Source organism: Bison bison, unplaced genomic scaffold (genome assembly GCF_000754665.1).
Source record: "Bison bison bison isolate TAMUID 2011002044 unplaced genomic scaffold, Bison_UMD1.0 scf7180017864499, whole genome shotgun sequence".
NCBI lineage: Eukaryota > Metazoa > Chordata > Mammalia > Artiodactyla > Bovidae > Bison > Bison bison.
In genome coordinates this window covers 4,992,315-5,016,204 of record NW_011495058.1, presented here as the reverse complement: position 1 = coordinate 5,016,204, position 23,890 = coordinate 4,992,315, and the positions used below count along the sequence as shown (strand labels likewise).

Genomic DNA, 23,890 nt, shown 5'->3' with positions numbered 1-23,890 from the left:
GGAGGAGAAAAAAACTCCTCCCTGGTTATTCCACCAGGGCCGGAGCTACTAACCCAAAAAAGATCCATCGGGTTCCCGTGGCGGGACTGGGGCAGAGGAGGGGGCTCCGATGCCCCCTACTAGAGATGGGGCACACGGTGCACAGCCCCAGACACTCTGCGGGCCCGGAGCACGAGCTTAGGGCTCCCCGCTCCCCTGCGGATGCGCGCCCTCGGCCCACTGGCGCCGCCAAGCAAGGCGCAAGGGACAGGGCAGGAGCTGGGCCGAAGACTGCCGCCTGCACAAGTTCACAGCCAGTCCAGCGGCTCGGGTAACCTAGCAGAGTGCTGGGGCTGCGCCCTCGGGGGAGGAGGCGTAGGCGGGACCCCTTCCCCACACACTCCCCACCCAGCCCGGTTTCTCCTCCTCCCTCCGCCCACCTCTCCCCGTCCCTCGGCAGCCAATCCCAGCCGCGCTCCTGCAGTGTTCGTAGGGCGGGTGGTGGCGCGGAGCCCGGAGGTGGCTCGGAGAGCTTCAGCTTTGTGCCCAGCGGCAGGTAAGGCGCGCGGGGGGATTGGGGTCAGGCTTTTCTGAAACCCTCCAGAAGGAGCTTAAAAACCGAGGCGCGCGGGAGACCCAGCGCCTGACCAGCCACCGGCCCAGAACTCTCGGCGCCGCCCGCCTCGCCCGGACCGGTAGGGAGCGGGCGCAAGCGAGACTCGGCTGGCCGGCGATCGCTCCGGGCTCCTTGGGGAGGGCCTGAGTCAAATAAACAAAGGCCGAGTATTAAGAACATTTCATCCCTATTTCATTTGTAAAATAGTGATGGTTTCGGTTTTTATGTAGAGGTATTCAGCTAGTGTTTAGGGCGATTCGGCGTAGTGGGGCGGCAGGGTGAGCGAAAGGCTGTGCTCGGCATCTCCAGCGGGGGTGAGAACTCGGCCGGCTGGGACTCCAGGGTCCCGCCGGCCTGGGGTTCTGCTCCTTGGTATGAATCCTCCGCAGGTCACTTAACCTCTCCTGACTTCGCTTTCCTCTTTGGAAACTGGAAACTCTTAGCATTTCAGACGTTGTTCTGCGGGTTACATGATATAAGTGCACTCTAGAAAAACTAAGGCTGAGCTCCCAGCAACACAAGGTTATCTCGACACAAATGTTTAGAAGTACTGATACCCTGAATTGTCCCACAAAGAAACTAGGGTGGTTTGCAACAAAATCATGTAGAGGCGTAGCAAGTCAGCAGAAAATAAATGTAACCAGATATGGGGAGCAAAGATAATGTAAGAGAGAAAGTAAGTCCAGGGGAAAAAATAAAGTGTGAACTTGCTGTGAAAATGGAAATGTTCTATATTTAATTAATTTACATTTAAATAGTGTGTGTCTGTTTGTTAAACAGTATGGAGGTTCCTCAGAAAACTAAAAATAGAATTACCATTGGATCCAGCCATCCCACTCCTGGACCTGAGAAAACTATAATTCTAAAAGAAACACACACCCCGATGTTCATAACAGCACTATTCACAACAGCCAAACATGGAAACAAGAGAAATGTCCAGTGACAGATGAATGGCAAAATAAGATGAGATACATATAAACAGTGAAGTATTAACTTAGCCACAAAAACAGAAACATGCATGCAACTAGAGATTATCATACTAAGTGAAGTAAGTCAGAATGAGAAATACCATATGATATGACTAATATGTGGAATCTAAAATATAGCACAAATGAACCTATCTACAAAACAGAAATAGACTCACAGACATAGAGAACAGACTTATGGTTGCCAAGGGGGAGAGGGGAAGGGATAGGGATGGACTGGGAGTTTGGGGTTGGTAGATGCAAAATGTTACATTTAGAACGGATAAACAACAAGGTCCTAATGTATATCACAGGGAACTATATCCAATCTCCTGGATAAGCTATAATGGAAAAGAATATTTTTAAAAGAATATTTAATATGTGTATAACTGAGTCACTTTGCTGTACAGCAGAGATTGGCACATTGTAAATCTGCTATACTTCAATTTAAAAAAATAGCGTGTGTCTAATGGCTTCCTTGGGGCTTCCCTGATGGCTCAAGCGGTAAAGAATCTGCCTGCAATGCAGGAGCCACAGGAGATGCAGGTTTGATCCCTGGGTCAGGAAGATTCCCTGGAGAAGGAAATGGCAACCCACTCCAGTGTGCTTGCCTGGAGAATCTCATGGACAGAGGAGCTTGGTGGGCTATAGTCCATGGGGTTGCAGAGAGACATGACGGAAACAAATTAGCCTACAGTGGCTACCATATAGGACAGCGCAGGTGTATATTGCTTTTGTGCTGAGTCTCAAATTTGCCTCTAGGAAAGTAAACTTGGTCAGTTGCATAAGTACATATCATTTGAAAGTAAAGAATACTTCATTCATTCATTCATTCCTCAAATATGAATGACCTTGAAGGAAGTAGAGTCATTCCTTATAATTGGCAGTAAAGACAATTTTCTGGTTTTCATTATTAAAGTACCCTGATATATTGCCATGTCAAATTCTATGCACTCAAGGAACTGGGGTTGGGAGGGATGGAATCAGTGAATATGGCATAATAGCTTCTTTTTAGAGTTTTAAATAATTATATAAATGTTAACTAACCTTTATAGCAAATTTTATTTTTATTTATTTTAGCAAAATTTATTTTATTAACTTTTTTGGACTGTGCTGGGTCTTCGTTGCTTAGTTGCAACGTGGCATGTGGAATCTTGGTTCCCCGACCAGGGATCGAACCTACATCCCATGCATTGAAAGGTGGATTCTTAACCACTGGACCACCAGGGAAGTCCCGAAAAATTTAAAATATATAGATAACCACAAAGAAACCACTAAAAATTCTACCACTCAGAGACATATTTACAATTAATATTTTGATGTGTATTTTTCCCGACTTTTGCCCCATGTAGTCATTTTATTTTCCTTGGTAGGCCCCAAAGTATCAGCTCCCTTCAAGAAAGGAAAATTCAGCCTAGGGGTAAAGGTCATTTTTACCTTAACTCTTGGACCTCTCAGGCCAGCACCCGGCCCTGTCTGAGAAGGTCACCGTCTCCCCAATCCTTCCCCCATTCTTTGTTGAGTCAGTGTGAGCACAGGTTGGAAAAGAATTTCCAGACATAGAGCATTTCAGAAGGGAATGAGTTTATTAAGAGCAAAGAGCAGAGATAATGTGGGCAGAGATAATGTGAGCACAGTGGGCTGACCTCCTGACAGACCAGGGAAAGCCAACAATTTTCATGAGTTAATAGCCAATTTTTATAGCCTCAAGACGAAAAAAATTCCTGCTGAAAGGTTGGTGTTAGATCATTGATTGGGACGCTATAGTGTGTTTACAGGAGTGGGCATCTTTGCCTAATTGGGAGTCAGGAAGCTTGTCAGTGATATCAGGGGCTTTGGGCAACAGTTACAAAAGGGCTCAATCAGCTTTGGAGGTGACTTGGGTTCTGGGCTCCACTTCTGGGGCATTGGTGCAAGGCACCTGGAACCTGGGGCAGGACTCAACATACTTCTGCCAGTGGCCTGGCTTGAGAGCAGTGGTTATAGGCATCTGAGAGCATTTTAGAGAGGAGGAAAGTCGCAGCTGTGGGCATTCTGCAGGAGGAGTAATCAACCTCGGAACTGTTGATATTTGGGGCTGGATAACTCTTTGTTGTGGGAGGCTGTCCCGTGCATTAGAAGATGGTTAGCAGCACGCTGGCTCACTTCCCACTTCTCGTTCTAACAATCAGAAATGTTGATTAAGACCATTGGGTTAGCGGAAATTGCCATATTATTCATGGTATGCTCTAGAGAGGTTCATATTCCAGTTTGCGCTTAGAAGAAAGACTAAGATGGAAAGAGAGGCATAGTTTAAGCCAAGGAAGCTGTTTAGTCCTGGCTGTACCATTCATTTACGGTGAGATTTTGGTGGGCAAGTATATTGGTTAGAATGGAAACAGGAAAAAAAAAACACAAAAATGCAAGACATTTTTGAAGGGACTCTATAGAAGAGGGGGTAGGTTTCGCGGAACCAACAAATGACAGTGAGGCACCCAGGTAAGAGGGTTGGTGGGGTGCCTTCTCCACCCCGGTCTGAAGGGGCAGGGAAGGGACTGTGGTTCCAGAGCTTGGAGGTGAGTGTAGGGGTGGAGCTCCCAAGGAGGGCTCTCCCTCCAGGGCTGCAGGGGGGCCTTGGCAGAAGTCAGCCACTGCTGGACCACCAGCTTGGTGGGACAGGACAAGTCGGGGATAAGTTCACCAGCCTCTCCTTTTGTCCAAACCCCGTACTGCTCAGCCACATGACTGGCTACTCAATCAAGAGTCGAGGTGTTGGGGCAAAGTATTGTGACTTTTTTTGGAAACCCAGCAGACAGAGAAGATGGTAACCTAGTGTCCCAAGGAACCATCTTACCCCTGAGTTAGAATTCAGGCTTCAAAGGGGGCAAGGGTATAGCTAGTTGTTGCAGAAGTCTTGGTGCGGCCCAGACCAGGAAGGGGATGTGATAATCCTTTGCTCTTGCAGCTGTCCCTGTAGGTCTGCTGTCAACCTCCAACAGGACCAGTGTGATCCTCTGTTGTGCAACTTTTTATCTTTATATAAATGAAAACTGTTAGGCCTTGAAAGAGCAAGCCTGGGAGGCAAAGCCTTGAGAATGTGCTGCCTTGCATATTTCAGGCTAGAGGCAACATTGTTTTGCAAAGAGGTACGATCCAGAGTGACCAAGCAGGGAGTCAGATTTGTTCTGTGTTACACCTTTCCCCTCGTCTGATCTCCCTCTCTGGCCAGTGCCAAGTGGAAGGTGGAGGGTAAAGCAGGCAGGAGACGCAACATAGGGAGGTCAGCCAGTTCCTGAGGCGGGAGGAGGAGGGCAGATGGAGAACCACCAGCAGCAAGTGATTTAAAGTCTTCCTGTCTGTGCAGAATGAAAGTTTGAGGGCTCTAACTTCTGAAGGGTTGCTGTGGGAGTAAAAGGCGATAGGCAAAAATGTTTTTGAAAAAGAAAACACAAACACATGTAGCCACTGCTGCTTTTGATCTCTGGCTGTTTTAAGTGGTAATGTCAAGTCATGTTGTTTTAGCTAAGGCAGGATTTTTTTTTTTTCCAGCTTTATTGAGGTATAATTGACAAAAACATTCTAAGATACTTAAAGTGTATATAGTGTGATGATTTGATATACAGATAACATTATGAAAGTATTCTCTCCATGGAGTGAACTAATACACATTTACTGGTTTTGGTGAGAACATTTAGGTTCTGCTCTTGGCAAATTTCAATCATACATGACTGTTATCAACTGTAGTTACCGTGTTTTACATTAGATCCTCAGACCTTATTCATGTTGTAGCTAAAAATTTGTGCCTTTTTACCTATCTCTCCCTATTTCCCCTACACTGGGTACCAGTTTTCTAATAGATTCCATGCATTAAGTGATGGAATCACTTATAAGTGATACCATGCATTAGTTGTCTTTCTCTGCCTGGCTTATTTCACTTAGCATGATGCTGTCTGAGTTCACCTATGTTGTCACAAATAACAATATTTTCTTCCCTTTTTAAGGCTGAATAATATTCCATATAGAGTTGTCCCTCACTCTCTGTAGGGCATTGGCTCCAGGAGCCCCTGTGGATACCAAAATCTTGGGTCCTCAAGTCCCTTGTATAAAATGGTGCAATATAATGAATATAGTCAGTTTCCTTATCTGTGCATTACACATCCTTAGGTATGCAGGGCTGACTCTATATGAATCACAGTTTTATTCTTTCATTGTCTGCAGTTAGGTCTTGGCTATTGTAAATAATGCTGCAGTGAACATGGGAGTACATATATATCTCTTTGAGATAATCATTTTGTTTCCTTTGGATGTATACCCAGAAGTGGGATTGCTGGATCATCAGATCAGATCAGATCAGTCGCTCAGTCATGTCTGACTCTTTGCGACCCCATGAATTGCAGCACGCCAGGCCTCCCTGTCCATCACCAACTCCCGGAGTTCACCCAGACTCACGTCCATCGAGTCAGTGATGCCATCCAGCCATCTCATCCTCTGTCGTCCCCTTCTCCTCCTGCCCCCAATCCCTCCCAGCATCAGAGTCTTTTCCAAGGAGTCAACTCTTCGCATGAGGTGGCCAAAGTACTGGAGTTTCAGCTTTAGCATCATTCCTGCCAAAGAAATCCCAGGGCTGATCTCCTTCAGAATGGACTGGTTGGATCTCCTTGCAGTCCAAGGGACTCTCAAGAGTCTTCTCCAACACCACAGTTCAAAGCATCAATTCTTCGGTGCTCAGCCTTCTTCACACAGTGATACTATTCTTAATTTCTTGAGGAATCTCCATATTGTTTTCCGTAGTGGCTGTACCAGTTTACATTCCCATTAACAGTACACAAGCTTTCACTTTTTCCTACATCCTCACTAGTATTTGTTCTCTCTTTTCTTTTTGATGATGGCCAAACTAACTAGTGAGATAATTCCTCTTTTTGATTTCCCTGATAATTAATGATGTTGAATGCTGAAAGCCTTTTGTGTACCTGTTGACCATTTGTATGTCTTTGGAAGAATGCTTACTAAGTTTCTCTGCCCAGTTTTAAATTGGACCATTTGGGGTTTTTTACCATTGAGTTGTAGGAGTTCCTCATATATTTTGGTTATTAACCCCTTATTAGATACGTGATTTGCAGAGATATTCTCCCATTCCATGGCCTCCTTTGCCTTGCAGAAGCTTTTTAGTTTCTTGTAGTCTGTCTTATTTATTCTTGCTTTTGTTGTCTTTGCTTTTGGTGTCAAATCCAAAAAATCATTGCCAAGACCAAAGTTAAGGAGTTTACTTACCCCTTGTGTATTCTTCCAGGAGATTTACAGTTTCAGATCTTCGGTGGTTCCATACAAAATTTAGGGTTGCTTTTCTGTTTCTGTGATGAATGCCATTGGAGTTTTAATAAGGATTGCATTGAATCTGTAGATCACTTTGGGTAGTATGGACATAAATAATATTAATCCTTTAAATCCATGAGCACAGAATATCTTTTTTCGTTTTTTCGTGTCTTTTTCCATTCTTTTCATTAATGTCTTATAGTTTTTTTTCCTTTTTTTTTCTGGCCATGCCATGTGACTTGTGGGATCTTAGTTCCCTGACTAGGAATTAAATCCGGGCCGTCGGCAGTGGAAGCACAGAGTCCTAACTATTGGACCGCCAGGGAATTCCCTTGTAGTGTTCATTGTAAAGATCTTTTTTAAAATTGAAATTTAGTTGATTTACAATATTGTGTTAATTTCTGCTATACAGCAAAGTGATTCGATCATGCACACGTATACATTCCTTTTTTATATGTTCTTTTCCATGTGGTTTATCACAGGATATTGAATAGAATTCCCTGTGCTGTACAGTAGGACCTTGTCATTTGACTCAGCCTTTCTTACCTGTTTTGATGTGAATATTTGCTTATTCACCAGATGTGTAGGAGTCACTGAGCTAGTTTCTGGATCTCTTTCAGAAAGGACTGCTCCCACTGTAGCTGTGTATCAGTGTGTCCATAGCAGGAGGGGAGCCAGGAGCCTTCTATGTCGTCATCTCGGTCAACTTTATTGCAGGATTTCTTTAAGCTTTTTAATCCTCCATATGCCAACTCAGTTGTGTTGTTTGGTGTACTAAAACGTATCTTTGCTTGTGCCTGAATAGTTTGATATTTTCTATATGTCTTATACAGAATGATTGTTTTTATAGCTTAACTGTTTACTTTTACTTTTTTATCATCACAGAAACCATGTCATAATACTTCAGAGTTTGGAAGGGGGCCTTAAATTTTCTCATCTGAAATCTGAGAATTTGCAGTGCCTTTAAAAAAACTGCATGAGAAATATATACGTGGATCAAGGATGTAATCTGTTAGTGATATCTCTAGAAAGCTGGAAAAAAGCAACATAGGAAAACAGAACAGACACAAAATAGCAGAAAAACATATGCTCAGTTGGAGAGCATAATATGATTTATCATCGAGGAGACATATAACACGTTGTGAAATTTTGCTTGTGAAAGTCTTAATTGATCTGCTAAGGGGAAAGAAAACACATTCCCTCTAACAATCCTGAAGAGCATAATTATTGAGATTTTAAAGTGCTAGAAACCAGGGGCTTCCTTAGTAGTCCAGTGGTTAAGAATCCACCTTGCAATGCAAAGGATGTGGGTTTGATCCCTGGTCAGGGAACAAAGATCCCACGTGTCCCGGAGCAGTTAAGCCCCGAGTGCTGCAACTACTGAGCCCATGCGCCACAACCAGGGAGTGAGTGTACCACAACGAAAGACCCTGCATGATTCGTCAAAGATCCTACATGCTGCAACTAAGACCTGACGCAGCCAAATAATAATAAATTTTCAGTTCAGTTCAGTCGCTCAGTCGTGTCCGACTCTTTGCGACCCCATGAATTGCAGCACGCCAGGCCTCCCTGTCCATCACCAACTCCCGGAATTCACCCAGACTCACGTCCATCGAGTCAGTGATGCCATCCAGCCATCTCATCCTCTGTCGTCCCCTTCTCCTCCTGCCCCCAATCCCTCCCAGCATCAGAGTCTTTTCCAAGGAGTCAACTCTTCGCATGAGGTGGCCAAAGTACTGGAGTTTCAGCTTTAGCATCATTCCTGCCAAAGAAATCCCAGGGCTGATCTCCTTCAGAATGGACTGGTTGGATCTCCTTGCAGTCCAAGGGACTCTCAAGAGTCTTCTCCAACACCACAGTTCAAAAGCATCAATTCTTCGGTGCTCAGCCTTCTTCATAGTCCAACTCTCACATCCATACATGAACACAGGAAAAACCACAGCCTTGACTAGACGAACCTTTGTTGGCAAAGTAATGTCTCTGCTTTTGAATATGCTACCTAGGTTGGTCATAACTTTCCTTCCAAGGAGTAAGCAATTTTAGATATAAATAAATAGTTAGAAACCAGAATTACACAGATTCTTCCCAGGTGGAAGATTTATATTCCTTTGTCCCAGCCCCAACACACTTGTCGTTTGTGCTGTGCTCAGATGTTCCAGAAGCTCATGGTTTCCAAAAGCACTTGGCCAGGAAGAACTAATCTCAGCAATAGGGGACCAAGGTTTTGACCTGGACTTTCTTGGGTATCAGTGCCTAACAGCATGTATGGGCCCCAGAATGTCCTTCTCTCAACCCACCTTTAAAATTGAGTTACACTCAGATTGTATTGCTTGCAATTATTTGAGTGAATAAGCTGCTCTTTTAAAGGATGGATATACCCTTGTAAGTTTAAACACATTCTTAGTAAGCATGCTTTGACTCCTGATACAACATTTCTCTCCTGTTATATCAAGGTCTGTCTAGTCAAAGCTATGGTTTTTCCAGTAGTCATCTATGGATGTGAGAGTTGGACTATAAAGAAAGCTGAGCACTGAAGAATTGATGCTTTTGAACCATGGTGTTGGAGAAGACTCTTGAGAGTCCTTTGGACTGCAAGGAGATCCAACCAGTCCATCCTAAAGGAAATCAGTCCTGAATATTCATTGGAAGGACTGATGCTGAAGCTGAAACTTCAGTACTTTGGCCACCTGATGCAAAGAGCTGACTCATTTGAAAAGACCCTGATGCTGGGAAAGATTGAAGGCAGGAGGAGAAGGGGATGACAGAGGATGAGATGGCTGGATGGCATCACTGACTCAATGAATATGAGTTTGAGTAAACTCCGGGAGTTGGCGACAGGCAGGGAGGCCTGGCATGCTGCAGTCCATGGGGTTGTAAAGAGTCGGACACGACTAATCAACTGAACTGAACTGAATTAAATATCAAGATCACTCTCGGTGAAAGGCAGAAGGTTTTGAAATGGCCAGTAGGAGGAATAGGAGGGTCATGGAGCAGGAAAATCCCATGGATGGAGGAGCCTGGTGGGCTGCAGTCCATGGGGTCACTAAGCAGGAGCAGGTGGGAGGAGCTTTGAAAGTTGGGAGGGGAAGGACAGTGACATATGTTCAGACAGAGTGCTGAGGAATGCTTTACCTGCTGAGTGACTGGGACTCAGGGCAGCTGGGCAGCAGCCTCCCTAGATCTGATAACCTGAGCTTTTTCCTCGATTACTTGTGTCTGTCTGCCCCTAAGTGAACTCACTCAGTCGTGTCCGACTCTTTGCGACCCCATGGAGTATACAGTCCATGGAATTCTCCAGGCCAAAATACTGGAGTAGCCTTCCCCTTCTCCAGGGGATCTTCCCAACCCAGGGATCAAACCCAAGTCTCCTGCATTGCAGGCAGATTCTTTACCAGCTGAACCACAAGGGAAGCCCTAAGTGAACCCAAGAGACGCTAATAACCTCCAGGTAACCAAGCCAAACATGAAGAAAGCTAAACCAAAGAAGAAACAAAAAATAGAAGTGAGTTAGAATTTATGGCATGTCAGCACTGAAAGAGTATGTTAGGGGTCATCTAAGTTCATTTACACTCATCTGCTCCCCTTTTTCAAGGTGCTCAGAGACCATGTGCCCTGGCCTCAATCACACAACTAGTGGATACCCAAGCCAGGTCTAAAACTGGCCTTTGTTTTAAAAAATTTATTTTTTTTTAAATAGTGTTGATTTATAATATTTTGCTAACTTCTACTTTAGGGCAAAGTAATTTAGTTATACATACATATACATTCTATTTCATATTCTTTTCCTTTATGGTTTATCACAGGATGTTGAATATAGTTCCCTGTGCTATACAGGAGGACCTTGTTGTTTATCCATTATATATAATACCTTGCATCTGCTTTTTCCAAACTCCGAATCCATCTCTCCCTGCCGCCTCTCCCTCATGGCAACCATACGTCTGTTCTCTGTGTCTGTGAGTCTGTTTCTGTTTAATTGATAAGTTCATATTTTGTGTCATATTTTAGACCCCACATATAAGTGATGTCATATGGCATTTGTCTTTCTCTTTCTGACTTGCTTCACTTAGTATGATGATCTGTAACCCCATTTCCCAGAGGATAGCGTGTCTGCTGCAGGACATCTGAGGAGAGGCTTACCTACTTGAAAATGCTTTAAGCAGGTTATTTATGCCAAAGTCTTGACTTTTTTCAATTAACTTTCTAGTGAACCACTGCAGCCTGAGCTGTCATTTGTAATTATGCAGTAATTCAAAAACTAATTTGAGATTCTTTTTCTGTTTTCTTTAAGTGGCTTCTCCTACAGAGGCATACCATATATTTCTGGGTGGGAAGACTGAATGATTAATCCTAATTTAATTTATCAATTTGATGCAATCACAAGCACAGTCCCTGTGGAATTTTTTTTCTTAACTTGACAAAGCTGTTCTAAATTTAATCTAGAAGTCTGAGTGAGCAAGAATAGATATGAATATGGAACAATTTAATGGGAGAACTTGAACTACCAGAAAGCAGAATATGTTGTAAAGCCACAGTCCTATAAATAATATATTATAGGTATGGAAATCGGGGTCAATAATGATGTGAAAGAAAAAATAACCATATTCATAAGAATTTAAATATGAGCCACTGGGGGAAAGAATGAATCTTTATGAGAATAAATTTATGAGAATAAATGATATGAGAACAATTTACCTATTTGGGGAGATTACAGTAGTCTTCTCTTATGGTATACACCAAACAACTTAGATTGATTAAAACCCTCTGTAGTGTTGGAGAAGACTCTTGAGAGTCCCTTGGACTGCAAGGAGATCCAACCAGTCCATTCTGAAGGAGATCAGCCCTGGGATTTCTTTGGAAGGAATGATGCTAAAGCTGGAACTCCAGTACTTTGGCCACCTCATGTAAAGAGTTGACTCATTGGAAAAGACTCTGATGCTGGGAGGGATTGGGGGCAGGAGGAGAAGGGGACAACAGAGGATGAGATGGCTGGATGGCATCACTGACTCCATGGACGTGAGTCTGAGTGAACTCCGGGAGTTGGTGATGGACAGGGAGGCCTGGCGTGCTGCGATTCATGGGGTCGCAAAGTGTCGGACACGACAGAGTGAACTGAACTGAAACATGTAAATAAAGGGGGAAAAAGTTAAAAATCTAAAAGAAAAAATGTATATATAAGTCTTTTTAAACGTAATACTAAAAGTCAGAAACTTAAAGCCTTTAAGCTTTTAAATATTAAAATGTTCTCAATATTCTTAAAATATTAAACCCTTGAAATAAAAATCAAACAACAGTAAATCTTGCACCCCAGTGATTTTTGCAGCCCTATTTACAATAGCTAAGATATAGAAGCAGCCTAAACAGGGGAAAGGATAAAAAAGATGTGGTACATATATCCAATGGAATATTACTCAACCATAAAAAAGAACAAAATAGTGCCATTTGCAGCAACATGAGTGGACCTAGAGATTATGATACTAAGTGAAGTAAGTCAGAGAAAGAGAAATATAATATGGTATCACTCATGTGTAATCTAATTTTAAAAGGATGTTGCTGTTCAGTCACTAAGTTGTCTGACTCTGCGACCCCGTGGATTGCAGCACACCAGGCTTACCTGTCTTCCACCATCTCCTGGAGTTTGCTCAAAACTTATGTCAACTGAGTCAGTGATACCATCGAACCATCTCATCTTTCATATTAAAAAGGATACAAATAAACTTATTTATAAAACAGACACAGACTCACAAGTTTCTAAAACAAACTTACAATTACCAAAGGGAAAATGTTGGGGGGAAGGGATAAATTAGGAGTCTGGGATTAACATACGTAACATACACTCACTACTATAAGATAGATAACAACAAGGACCTATTGTATAGCACAGGGAACTCTCCTCAATATTCTGTAATAATGTACAAGGGTAAAGAATCTGAAAAAGAATGCGTATCTGTGTGTCTATAACTGATACACTTTGCTGTACCCCTGAAACTAACACAACAATGTAGATCAACTATGCTCCAAGAAAAATAAAAGAGAACAAAAAAATAAAGTAAATCTTCTTGTTATAGGGTTAGGTCCTAGGTCTTTTAGAATATGTTAAAATATAGAATAAAGTCCTCCTTGGGTTCTGTTCATACTGTAATGGTCTTGGCAGGACAGTGGGGAAAATGGGCAGGGCAGGTGTTAAAAGGTGGCCTGGAGTTGCCGCCTCCCCCAACCGTGCCATCTTATTACAAAGGAAGTTGAGACTTGGAGGAGGAGGAGAATGGAAAGAATCTGTCCATGATACTCCTGCTGAATGTGCTTTCTAAATGATAATACAGTTCATCCTTGGTGGTAGACTGCTGGTGCCTAGGGTGGTAGGACTTCCAGGTGGGGGTCTTTCTCATGTATGTGTAGCTCTGCAAATTGTTTCTGTTTTGTTTTGCTTTCCCCAGATCCTGTGGGAAAGCAGTAAAGTTCATATGTTTTATAGACTTTTTAGAGGAAAGCTTTTCTGGAAGTTCTTATTAGAAAGGGAAGGCAAGCAATAGTATTTCTACAAGAACAAAGGATTCACCCTTTGGTGTCCACCTGAAACCATCACAACTTTTAATCAGCTATATTTCAATATAAAATAAAGAGATAAAAAAAAGGACAAAGGACTCAGGGCAATTTACTGATTTCTCCTGAATGTGGTTTGGGGTCTAGAGACAGAAAGCAATGGTTATTACAAAATATTGAATATAGTTCTCTATGCTATACAGTACATCTTTATTTATCTGTTTCATATATAGGAGTGTGTATATGTTAATCCCAAACTGCTAATTTATCCCTCACCCTCTTTCCCCTTTGGTAACTATAAGTTTGTTTTGTGTGTCTGTGAGTCTATTTCTGAGGGTTTTTTTTTTTCTGTTTTGTAAATAAGTTCACATGTCATTTTTGAGATTCCACATATAAATGATATTGCATGGTATTTATTTTTCTCTGTTTGACTTATTTCACTTAATATGATAATTATTAACTCTGGGTCCATTCATGTTGCTGCAAATGGCATTATTTCAATTCTTTTTATGGCTGAGTATTATTCCATTGTATATTTCCACATCTTCTTTATCCATTCCTCTGTGGATGAACATTTAGGTTCCTTCCATGTTTTGGCTATTACATATAAATTATGTGTGTATATGTGTGATATATATAATTGAATCACTTTGCTGTGCACCTTAAACTAACAACATTGTAAGTTAACTGTTAAATCTTGAAAAAAATTTTGTAATAAAAAAAAGGGGGAAGCAGCAGAATTGCTAGGTCAGAGTTCATTTGCTTACATTTGGAATTTTAATGGATGTTGCTAAACTGCTATCTGTGGAGATACCTATCTATAGTTCCCCAGTGATGTTAAGGAATTCACTGGTGGTCTAGTGGTTAGGACTCCGCACTTTCACTGCTGGGGTCCTGGGTTCAATCTCTAGTTGGGGAACTAAGATCCTACAAGCTGCAAAACATGGCAAAAAAAAATCAAAGATATTTGACTAACACTCTGTGGCAAACGTTCTGAATTCTTTGTCAGTCTGATAGAGCATCTGGGTAAAGTCATCTCACAACTGAGGTTGAGCACTGTTTGAGGAGTCACCAGATTTTCCTATTTTGGGAATCAGTGAGCATTATAGAACTAGAAGAGACGTTAGAGATGAAGTCCAGCCGTTCAGCCTACAAATGGGGAACCTGTTTGACCAGGGTCACTTGAACAGTCCTTGACTGAAGCCAGATCAAACCCTATATCTCCTGTTTATTATAGCAGCTCTCTGGCTGAGTGTCAGACAGCCCTGGAAAGGCCTCTGGAGCATTCTGGGTTTGGCTCCAGAGCCAGGAAGCTGAAAGTTACAGCTCAGAACCACAACACAATGACTGTGAGGCCAAGTGCTTTAACCTACCCTGAACTTCAGGTCCCTCGTATGTAACGTGGAGTTGATATTATTAGCCTTTTTGTCAGTTTTCAAAGATTAGGTTCATGTAGATAAAGTAGCTGACCCAGTCCTCTCACAACTGTTATCCACCTCCTCATGTTTGTTATCTGACTTCCCCACCCACATGTAAGCCCCAAGGGACACTCACACTAACATTCTCAACCATATAAGTAACTTGCCATAGAGTGATAGAGAGGAATCTGTGAGGGGCAGGCTCCTCCGGGAGCCCCTGTAGTCTAGACCATTGCCCAGCACACATCCTTGACTTGGTTCTGGCTTCTTCTGGCTTTGCCATCAGTGTCTTGGTTATTCTTTGGAGCTATTTTATGAACAAGAAGACATCACGCCCATACTGACTCCCAAGGACCTGAGAAGAAAGCTCACCCTCTTTATCACTCACTCTCTGCTTTTTAGGGTCTGATTTCTAACAAGTTCTTCTGTTCAGATTTTCCAGGAAACTTGAAAAGCTTCCATATGGCCAGAGGAGAGACAACATGTGTACTGACCGGCGTGGGTCATGAGACCCACAAAAGCAGGAAGGAGGAACAGGAAGGGAGGAGGGAAGGGAATTACTGAAAACCTGTTATTTTCAGAAGGGAATTACTGAAAACCAGTTATTTTCAACACATAGCCTGGGGTGTTGAAGGCTGAAGATTGCCAGGAGTCAAGGCTTTTAAAGATGGGTATTATTTTTGCTGTTGCTAGTCAGTTCGTTTCACTACGCGTAACCCTCTCGTATTCTGAAAGAGAATAAAATCAAATGCAGGACTGGTCCAAGGACAGGGGCTACCTCAGCCTCCCTTTCTGGAGGCCCTGGAGGGCTCTCCTTCCCCTTCTCGGCTCCTCAGGAGCATCCTTTTTGTTGGCATCCCGGACAACCCCTCACCCCAGATGGAAGGGCTGGAGAGGCTTCCTTAGTCCCTTCTCCATCACTTCTGTCCCCCCACCCTCACTCACCATCCTAGTTAAAATCAAGTGAAAATTCTAACTGCTCTGAAAATGAATGAGAAAGTTCACTCTTAGGGACCCATCCATTCTGCTCTCAATTCTAGTGATTCTCCAAGAGTGCTTCTCTGACCGTCTGAGCACGGTCTCCTAGATGCCTGTTGAAAATGCACACTCTTAGCCTCCCTCCCTTGTAGAAGCTCTGGGGTTGCAACCCAGAAAAGCGCATTTCCAACAGGCAGCCCCAGGAGTCCATTAAAGTTTGGAACCCCCAAACTTTAGAACCCCACTATTCTGTACAAGTTCCTTATTTCTTTCCCTTCTCTCTCATTTCCCCTCATCTTTTTCTTTCCTTATTCCTTGTGACTCTTGCTCCCCTGTCTCCTCCCTTCTCCCTCCTCCTTAATGCCAAGGCTTCAGAGTAGCCCACTGAACTTTTTTTTTAACTTTTATTGGAGTATAGTTCATTTACAATATTGTATTAGTTGCAGGTATACAGCAAAGTGAATCAGTTAATATATATACACATATATCCACTCTTTTTTAGATTCTTTTCTCATATAAGTCACTACAGAATATTGAGTATAGCGTTTCCTGTGCTATACAGTAGGCCCTTAGTAGTTACCTATCTTATACATAGTAGTGTATATGCATGCGTCCTGATTTTTTAACATATTTAAGTCCCTGGGAAACTCAGCGAGGAGGGAAAAAAGAAGGTATATATTTCTTACTGCCTTGTTTGTCCCCATAAAAGAAGGGTAGACAGGAAGCTACCCTCTCCAAGCCCCAACTTTGGGAAATGCATCATTGTTTTAAGCACACAGAGGCATCCCTTCCAATATAGGAGAAAACCTTAGAGGTTGGCAGTATCCTTTAGAGAAACAGTACTGGTATGATGTCCCAGGGGGGCCAGCGAGTACCTGTCTCAGAACAGACACCTGGGTCCCCTCACTGGTGGGCAAGGTTTTGAAGGCATTTAAGGGAGATGGAGACAACTGGACAGGAAGTGGGGGAGAAGGGGTGGTGATCAAGGAGAGTGTCTGCGCAGAGTTGGGGGCGAGTGCCACCAAGGTCCTGAACCTCTGCTTTTGTTTTCACAGCTTCTACAGAAAGAGACCAAGATGAACACAGAGGTGAGTTCTCTAAGAGGACCGATTTAAAGATGCTTTTCTTGCAGCATGCCTCATTTCTTCTTCACAGAGCGTCTTTCCCTCCAGAGCTTTCGGAAACATCAGCACAAACTTGAAAACATGTCCCCTGCATCCTGCCATGCACGTGGCTCTGGGTGATATGGGAAGAATTAGGCCCTTCTGAGCTCTTATCTATGTCTGTCCAGCTTCAGTTAGATTAGAATTTATCTACCTCAGTTAATCCTGAAACAACACTCATGGGCTGGGGTGGAGTGGGCTACAATGGAGCATGGCAGCCCCTGGGCCCTAGTGTTATTCTGGGGACAATTAACTCTGCTTAGAAGGACCTCCCTCTGCATTACCTCCTTGTATTCTCACTTCCACTGAACTTGTTCTTCAGTCCAGTGAGGTGCCTTGTGTCTTTGCACCTTTGTTTTTTCCTGACCAATCAGCCCTTTCTGCTTTCACTGCCTTCAGGTCCAGCTAGACGCTGGGGTCCTCTCCTCCACTACTGCTGTGCTCATGCCCCAGCTCCTTTCCCCTTGTCCTCCTGATCCTGCATGGCCAGCCCAGAGGCCATGCCCAGAGGAGGGTGGTCTTGGGTGAGTGGCATAGTTTCATGCTATTTGCAGCTGACAAACTTCTCAAAACCCTCATCTGGGTACTCAGCATGCCCACCAGACCCCCTCCTTGGCCCTCAGACAGCTCTTTCTCCCTCTGCCCTGAATAGCCAGGTCCAGTCTTCCTCACTCCTCCCAGCTGCTTCCTCACTCTTAGCTTCTGATCACCTTTTACTTTGTGGAGAAAATTTGCAACCATCAGACATCATCTCTCTCAATTTCTGCCTCCCCATTTGTCTTGTTTTTTTTTTCCTAGAGGAAGGGATTTTTATCAGTGAGAAAGCTCCAGACTGCAAGTACAGAAAATCCCAATTTAATGTGGTTTTTGTCCTAGAAGTCCAGATGGAGGGCAGGCTCCAGGGCGGGGCTGATCCAGTGGCTCAGCCATCTCATCAAAGATCCAGGATCTTTTCATCTCTTTGCTCTCATCTAAGTGTTGGCTTCATCTGGGAGATAGTGGCCCTCATGGTGATAGGAATGGCTGCCAGCAGCGGTTGGGGCTACATGCATCCTCATTCACTCTGAGTGGGAGAAAGAGATGGATTCCTGCAGCTCTCCCAGAAGAGTGGGAGCGTCCTTTCTTGAAGTTACACCAAGTGCCTTTTTAGGCCTCATTAGCCAGATCTGGGTCCCATGCCCATTCCTGGACCAATTACTGAATCAGAGGAGCCAGGATTTTCTCAGCTAGAGCATCTTCTCCTGTACCCCAGAGCTGGATCTGGGAAGAAGGAAGGGGAATGGACTTCAGGAAAGGACCCACTGCATCCCATCCCAGACATTTCTTGTGAATGTGAGTCGACTGAAAAAAATGCAAAGTTGAGAATTACGTGTTATGGGCAGACTTACTGAGAACTTAAGCCTGGGCTATGGCCTCTCTTATAGCTCTGAGGGACTGCTCTAAAGAGGTAAGGGACGTGCCAAGGATATATAGAAGTTTTTGCAAACAAACACAAAAAAACAAAAAAACAGGTAGTTGGAAGGTAATCAAAAGATTACTGTTAATTAAAGGAAAACAACTATCTCAAATTAGTGAATTTATCACTTTTGTGTGTATGAGAAGATGCAAGAGTCTAGGCTTATTGAAATCATTCTTTTGATATGCACCTTAGCTACCCCAGACCAGTACCCTACTCCTTCCCATCTCAAGTCCCCTGAGGGTGCACCGTTGCGGGTAGCTGCAGAGGCTGCTGGCTTGGTAGCCTCAACATCCTTTGTTTACTGGCGTGACAAGCAACACTGTCCACACTCAGAACTGAAGACTCTGCTGCCTGTTCAGATTCTGTACCACCTCTCTGAATTCCTCTTTGAGTGGCTGCATTGTTCAACTTGTTTCTACTGGTTCTTTCCCATCAGCATTTCCAACTGCTTTAGTTTTTACTTTTTCAGAACGAAACAACACCTGAGGTCTTCTCAAGCTGCTGTAATCCTGTTTTCTCATCCATCCCCTTCAGAGGGAGGGTTGTTGACATGTTCAACCTGCTGTAGTCTTTTCCTAGCATTATACTGAAATTCATCTTTAAAAAGTAGTTTTTTAATATAATTCTAAAAGAAACATGTACCTCTATGTTCATAGCAGTACTATTCACAATAGTCACAATACGGAAACACCCTAAATGTCCATCAACAGATGAATGGAGAAAGAAGATGTGGTGCATGCATATGATGGAACACTACTCAGCCGCAAGACGAAGGAAATAATGCCATTTGCAGCAACACAGACACAACCAAAGATTATCATACTGAAGTGAAGTAAATCAGAAAGAGAAAGACACACTGTATCACTTGTGGAATCTAAAATATGGCACAAATGAGCCTATCTACAAAACAGAAAGAGACTCATTGACATAGAGAGCATACTTCTGGTTGCCAAGGGGGAAGTGGGGAGGGAGAGATGGACTGGGAGTTTGGGGTTGGTTGATGCAAACTATTACATTTAGAATGGATAAACAACAAGGTCCTAATGTATAGCACTGGGAACTATATCCAATCCCTGGTGATAAACCATAATAGAAAAGACAATGTATATATGTATAAAACAAAAAGCAAGTTTTTTTTAAAAAATTCATTTTTGTAGTAGTGTTCATACACAGACCTAGAACAAAACTCAAAAGCTACAAAATGTTAAATAGTCAAAAGTGAGTGTCCTCACTACCTAATCACCCCAGCCTCCCCTACCCCAGGGTTGACCTCTGTTAACCATTTTCTGGTGCCTCTGCCCTCTTATCCTAAGACCCCATGACTCGCTCTAATTCTCATGGTCTTGGAAATTGTGCAAAAAGAGTAGAAACTTTGCACTCATATTAAGCTCACGGAGCCTGGCTCAGTAATAGTTCTGTTAATGGTCAACTACCCCTTCTGTTCTGTAATTTCGACTTTCCTTCTTTGGTGGCTTTTCTCTCTTAACCTTTTAAAAATATTCCCAGACCGTGGGACCCCCTCTAACTAGTCTGCCTCCTCTTCTGCCTTAAACACCCTGTAACTACCTTCTGTGACCCCCTTCTCACTTCCATTTCCTGTCTGATCCCTGGGCAGCCTGACCTGGTCCTCACTGCTCCGGTAAAACATCCCAGAGCTCTCTCTCTCTCTGGAAGTGATACCTCCCTTGTGTGAATTTCCATGGCCCTTTAATGATCACTTCTTTTGTGACCTTCCATTCTCTGACTTGGGTAGAGCTGTCCGTGTGCCTCCTTCATCTTAGCATCCCCACAGCATCTGACCTGGTGCCTCAAATACCATGTGTTCTCACTGAGTGGCAGTTGACTCAGTGATGGGATGACTCATAGATTGTCTAGTCATCATGTACAGCAGTCCAGAGCTTGCATGAAAGATTAGTGAAAATGCAGAGGAAGAGAAACCTGCAGTGACTTGAGGCTGGCTGGAGCAGGGAGGGAGGAGTAGGCTGTCAGCTGCAGTCAGACCTTTGGTTTCAGAGGATTTGTCCGAGGCAGCAAAGACTCCCAGGATTTCCAGCACGTCATGCTGGGTGCCTGATAGAATTTGCAGAGCCCCTGGCCTTTTCCCGGAAGTTCAGACCACAGTGGTCAAGTGAGGCTGGTGGTTGGAGTCTAGCACAGAACATGAGGATCTAGGTCAGGGTGGGACGGCCAGGTGGAAATGCCCAGTTGGCATTCCTTCCTGGGTCTAGAGCTTGGAGGAGAGGACAGCTCATTGTGCACAATGTTGGAACCTTCAGCACAACGGTGGTCTTGGAAACCTTAAGAATGAGAGGCACCCCTCCCCTACTTGGGGAATACGGGGAGGAGAGATCAGGGGGACAGGATTGAGCATGGGGAAACGTGCACCACTAGGGTGCAGGATGAAGAGGGAAAGCGGTGACGGGTGAAAAGGAAATCTCGCTGTGAGGTGAGGGAAGACAGGGAAGGAGTGAATTTTAAGAAGGTCCCCTCAAGTATCAAACAGGGGTGAGGTCCAGGAGAATGCCACCTAGGGAAAGCCCTTGAATTTGGCTAAGATCTAAGATGACCTGTAATGAGGCAGAGAGGTTTGGTAGTGAAACCCAGATTACAGCTGAACTGGAAGGGTGAGTGGGGAGAGCAGACACAGCCTGGAGTTGTGGAGTGTCGGCTGATTTGGGGGCAGTGGGCACCACCAGGGGCAGAGTGTCCTGGAGGGCAGACAGCAGAGGACACCCAGCTCTATGGAAGGGAGCAGGGTGTAAGCCCAACTCTGTACAAATTGTAGAGTTCTCATCTACTCAGAGCATTCCTTGGATTTTCATATCTATCTTAAGTGTTTGTATTTTGGATAACATACATTCACATGATTCAAAATGTTAAAGAATTTCACACACACACACAAAAACTTTATCCTGAGAAGTCCTCTTCTCTCCCAGCTACTCTATTCTCATGGTCCAAAGCAACTACCCTTACTGGTTTCTTGTCTGTCCTTCCAGAGAGATTCAAAACATATACAAGTATTGTTTTTCCTTCAGCCATTGCCCCGCCCTCCTTTTTTTTTTTTTAACATACACTAGAGCACATATCTTACACTGGTCTGTATTTTGCTTTTCTCACCCAACAATGTATCTTGGAGATCAGTCCCTTCCAGTACATAAAAAACTTTCTTGTTCTTTTTTTTTATAGCTATGTAGCATTCCATTTTCAAAGTATACCATAATTATCTAACCAGCCTGCTATTGATAACATATACTTTATATTCAGTCTTTTGCTGTTACAAGCAAGGCTGCAATAAACCTGAGTCATCTCACTTATGTATGTGTTTTGAAAATAAATTCCCCCCATGCCCAACAAAGAGTATTTGCATGTTAAATGTTTCCAAGCTGTTCTCCACAAAGGTTGCCCGTTCTCCTCACCCTCCAGCAACATATGAACATGCCTGTTTTCCTATGCCAGCCAATGTATGGTCAAACTTACTGATTCTTGTAAATGAGTGAAAAACATTGGGTTGTCCTTCCTGACTGTTTACAATCGTCATACCTCCTCCTGGAGTGGGAACCTGGCACTTGCCCTCATACCTTCCACTTTGAAGTTCTACAGTAATTTTACATTTTCTCCTACCCTCCTTATCTCAAAACAAAAATTTTTTTTCTGAGTTGGCAGAGTATGTGTTCTTAATCTCGGAATCCCATCATCTAATCTCGAGCTCCAAACACTTAGCTTCTCTGCATCCAACACAGGGAGAGCTGGCTCACTTTGTGACGATAAGTTGGTCCCCAATTAGTTTTTGAGTCACTTTGCTGTCCTGTCTGTCTCTTTTCTGCATCTTGAAACTATTCCTGTTCCTTTGTTCCTTAAAACGGCACCTCTACAGGGCTGAATAAATGGCAACCTACTCCAGTGTTCTTGCCTGGAGAATCCCAGGGAAGGGGGAGCCTGGTGGGCTGCCGTCTGTGGGGTAGCACAGAGTTGGACACAACTGAAGCGACTTAGCAGCAGCAGCAGCAGTGCAGGGCTGAATATATAGTGCATTTTATCAAAAATTCAAGACAGCAGGGCACAGCAAGACAACTGAAATGGAATTTTAGACATTCTAGAAACCTGTTGCCCACCCCTCCGCTGGGCATATCTCACCATCTCCTTTCTCTGCATACTTCAGCCTCCTGATAATCTACATGCACGTTCCCCTTTCTACTCTTTCCTCCCATTTCCTCTGCTTTCTGCAGGTTCTCACCCTGAAAGTTTTAGCTACTAAATTGCAGAGGAGTTTAGCCATCTCTTTGACTTTTTTTTTTTTTTTAGCATTGTCCCACTCTTTGTGACCCCTATATAGTCTATGGAATTCTCCACGCCAGAATACTGGAGTGGGTAGCCTTTTCCTTCTCCAGAGGATCTTCCCAACCCAGGGATCGAACCCAGGTCTCCTGCACTGCAGACAGATTCTTTACCAACTGAGCCCAAGGTTTAGTCTCCTTATATTTGGAGATTTTTCAGTTATCGTTCTGTTTCTGATTTCTAGTTTAATTCCATTGTGGTCTCAGATTAGACAGTGTATGATTTCTGTGTTTTGAAACTTGTGGAGGTGTACTTTATAACCCGTCTGTCTTGGTGAATGTTTCGTGTATGCTTGAGAAGAATGCATCCTGCTGCTGTTGGGTGAAGCAAACTACAGATGCCAGTTTTGTCCAGTTGATTGGTAGTGCTGAGTGCGAATGTGTCCTTCCTGATTTTTCTGCCTGTTCGATCTGTCCATTTCTGTTAGAGGGGTGTTGGAGTGTGATGCAGCTGATTTTGGATTCATCTGCTTCTTGGTTCTATCAGATTTCACCTAATGTAGTTGGTGCCCTTTTGTTAGGTGCACACGTGTTGGACCTTGTTATGTAATGCCCTTCTTGCAATTAACATAACTACTCCTGCTGTCTTTTGTTTATAGTGTTAGCATGATATATTTGTCTCCATCCATTTACTTTTAATCCATATGTGTCTTTATATTTAAAGTGGATTCTTGTAGGCAACATAGAGTTGAGTCTTGATTTTTGGTCCACTCCAACAATCTTTGTCTTTTAATTGATGCATTTAGACCATTAACATTCAAAGTGATTACTGATATAGGTGGATTAATATTTGTTATTGTTGGCAACCCACTCCAGTATTCTTGCCTGGAAAATCCCATGGACAGAGGAGCTAGTAGGCTACAGTCCACGGGGTCGCAAAGAGTCGGACACGACTGAGCAACTTCACTCTATTCATTGACTTTGTTCTTTGGTCCTATTTTTGTCTTCCACTCTTCTTCTGCCTTTTGTGATGTAAACTGAGTATTTTATATAGTTCCTATTCTCTTTTTTCTTAGCATATTGATTATACTTCGTTTTTTAAACATTTTTATTGGTTGTGCCAGAGCGTGCAATATACATTTACAACCAATTCAAATCCACTTTCAAATAATACCTGTACCACCTCACAGGTAGTGTGAATACTGT

General features: G+C 43.4%; 1 protein-coding gene across 1 annotated transcript in view; it reads left to right on the top strand.

Moving 5' to 3' along the window:
• Positions 1–410: 410 nt before the first annotated feature.
• BLVRA (biliverdin reductase A) overlaps positions 411–23,890 on the top strand; it is a 51,652-nt gene continuing 28,172 nt past the window's right edge. Inside the window, exons 1-2 of the mRNA XM_010829057.1 lie at positions 411–535; positions 16,844–16,876. Of these exons, the coding sequence (XP_010827359.1) occupies positions 16,865–16,876 (12 nt within the window). The 5' untranslated portion in view covers positions 411–535; positions 16,844–16,864. The remainder of the gene's footprint in view (positions 536–16,843; positions 16,877–23,890) is intronic.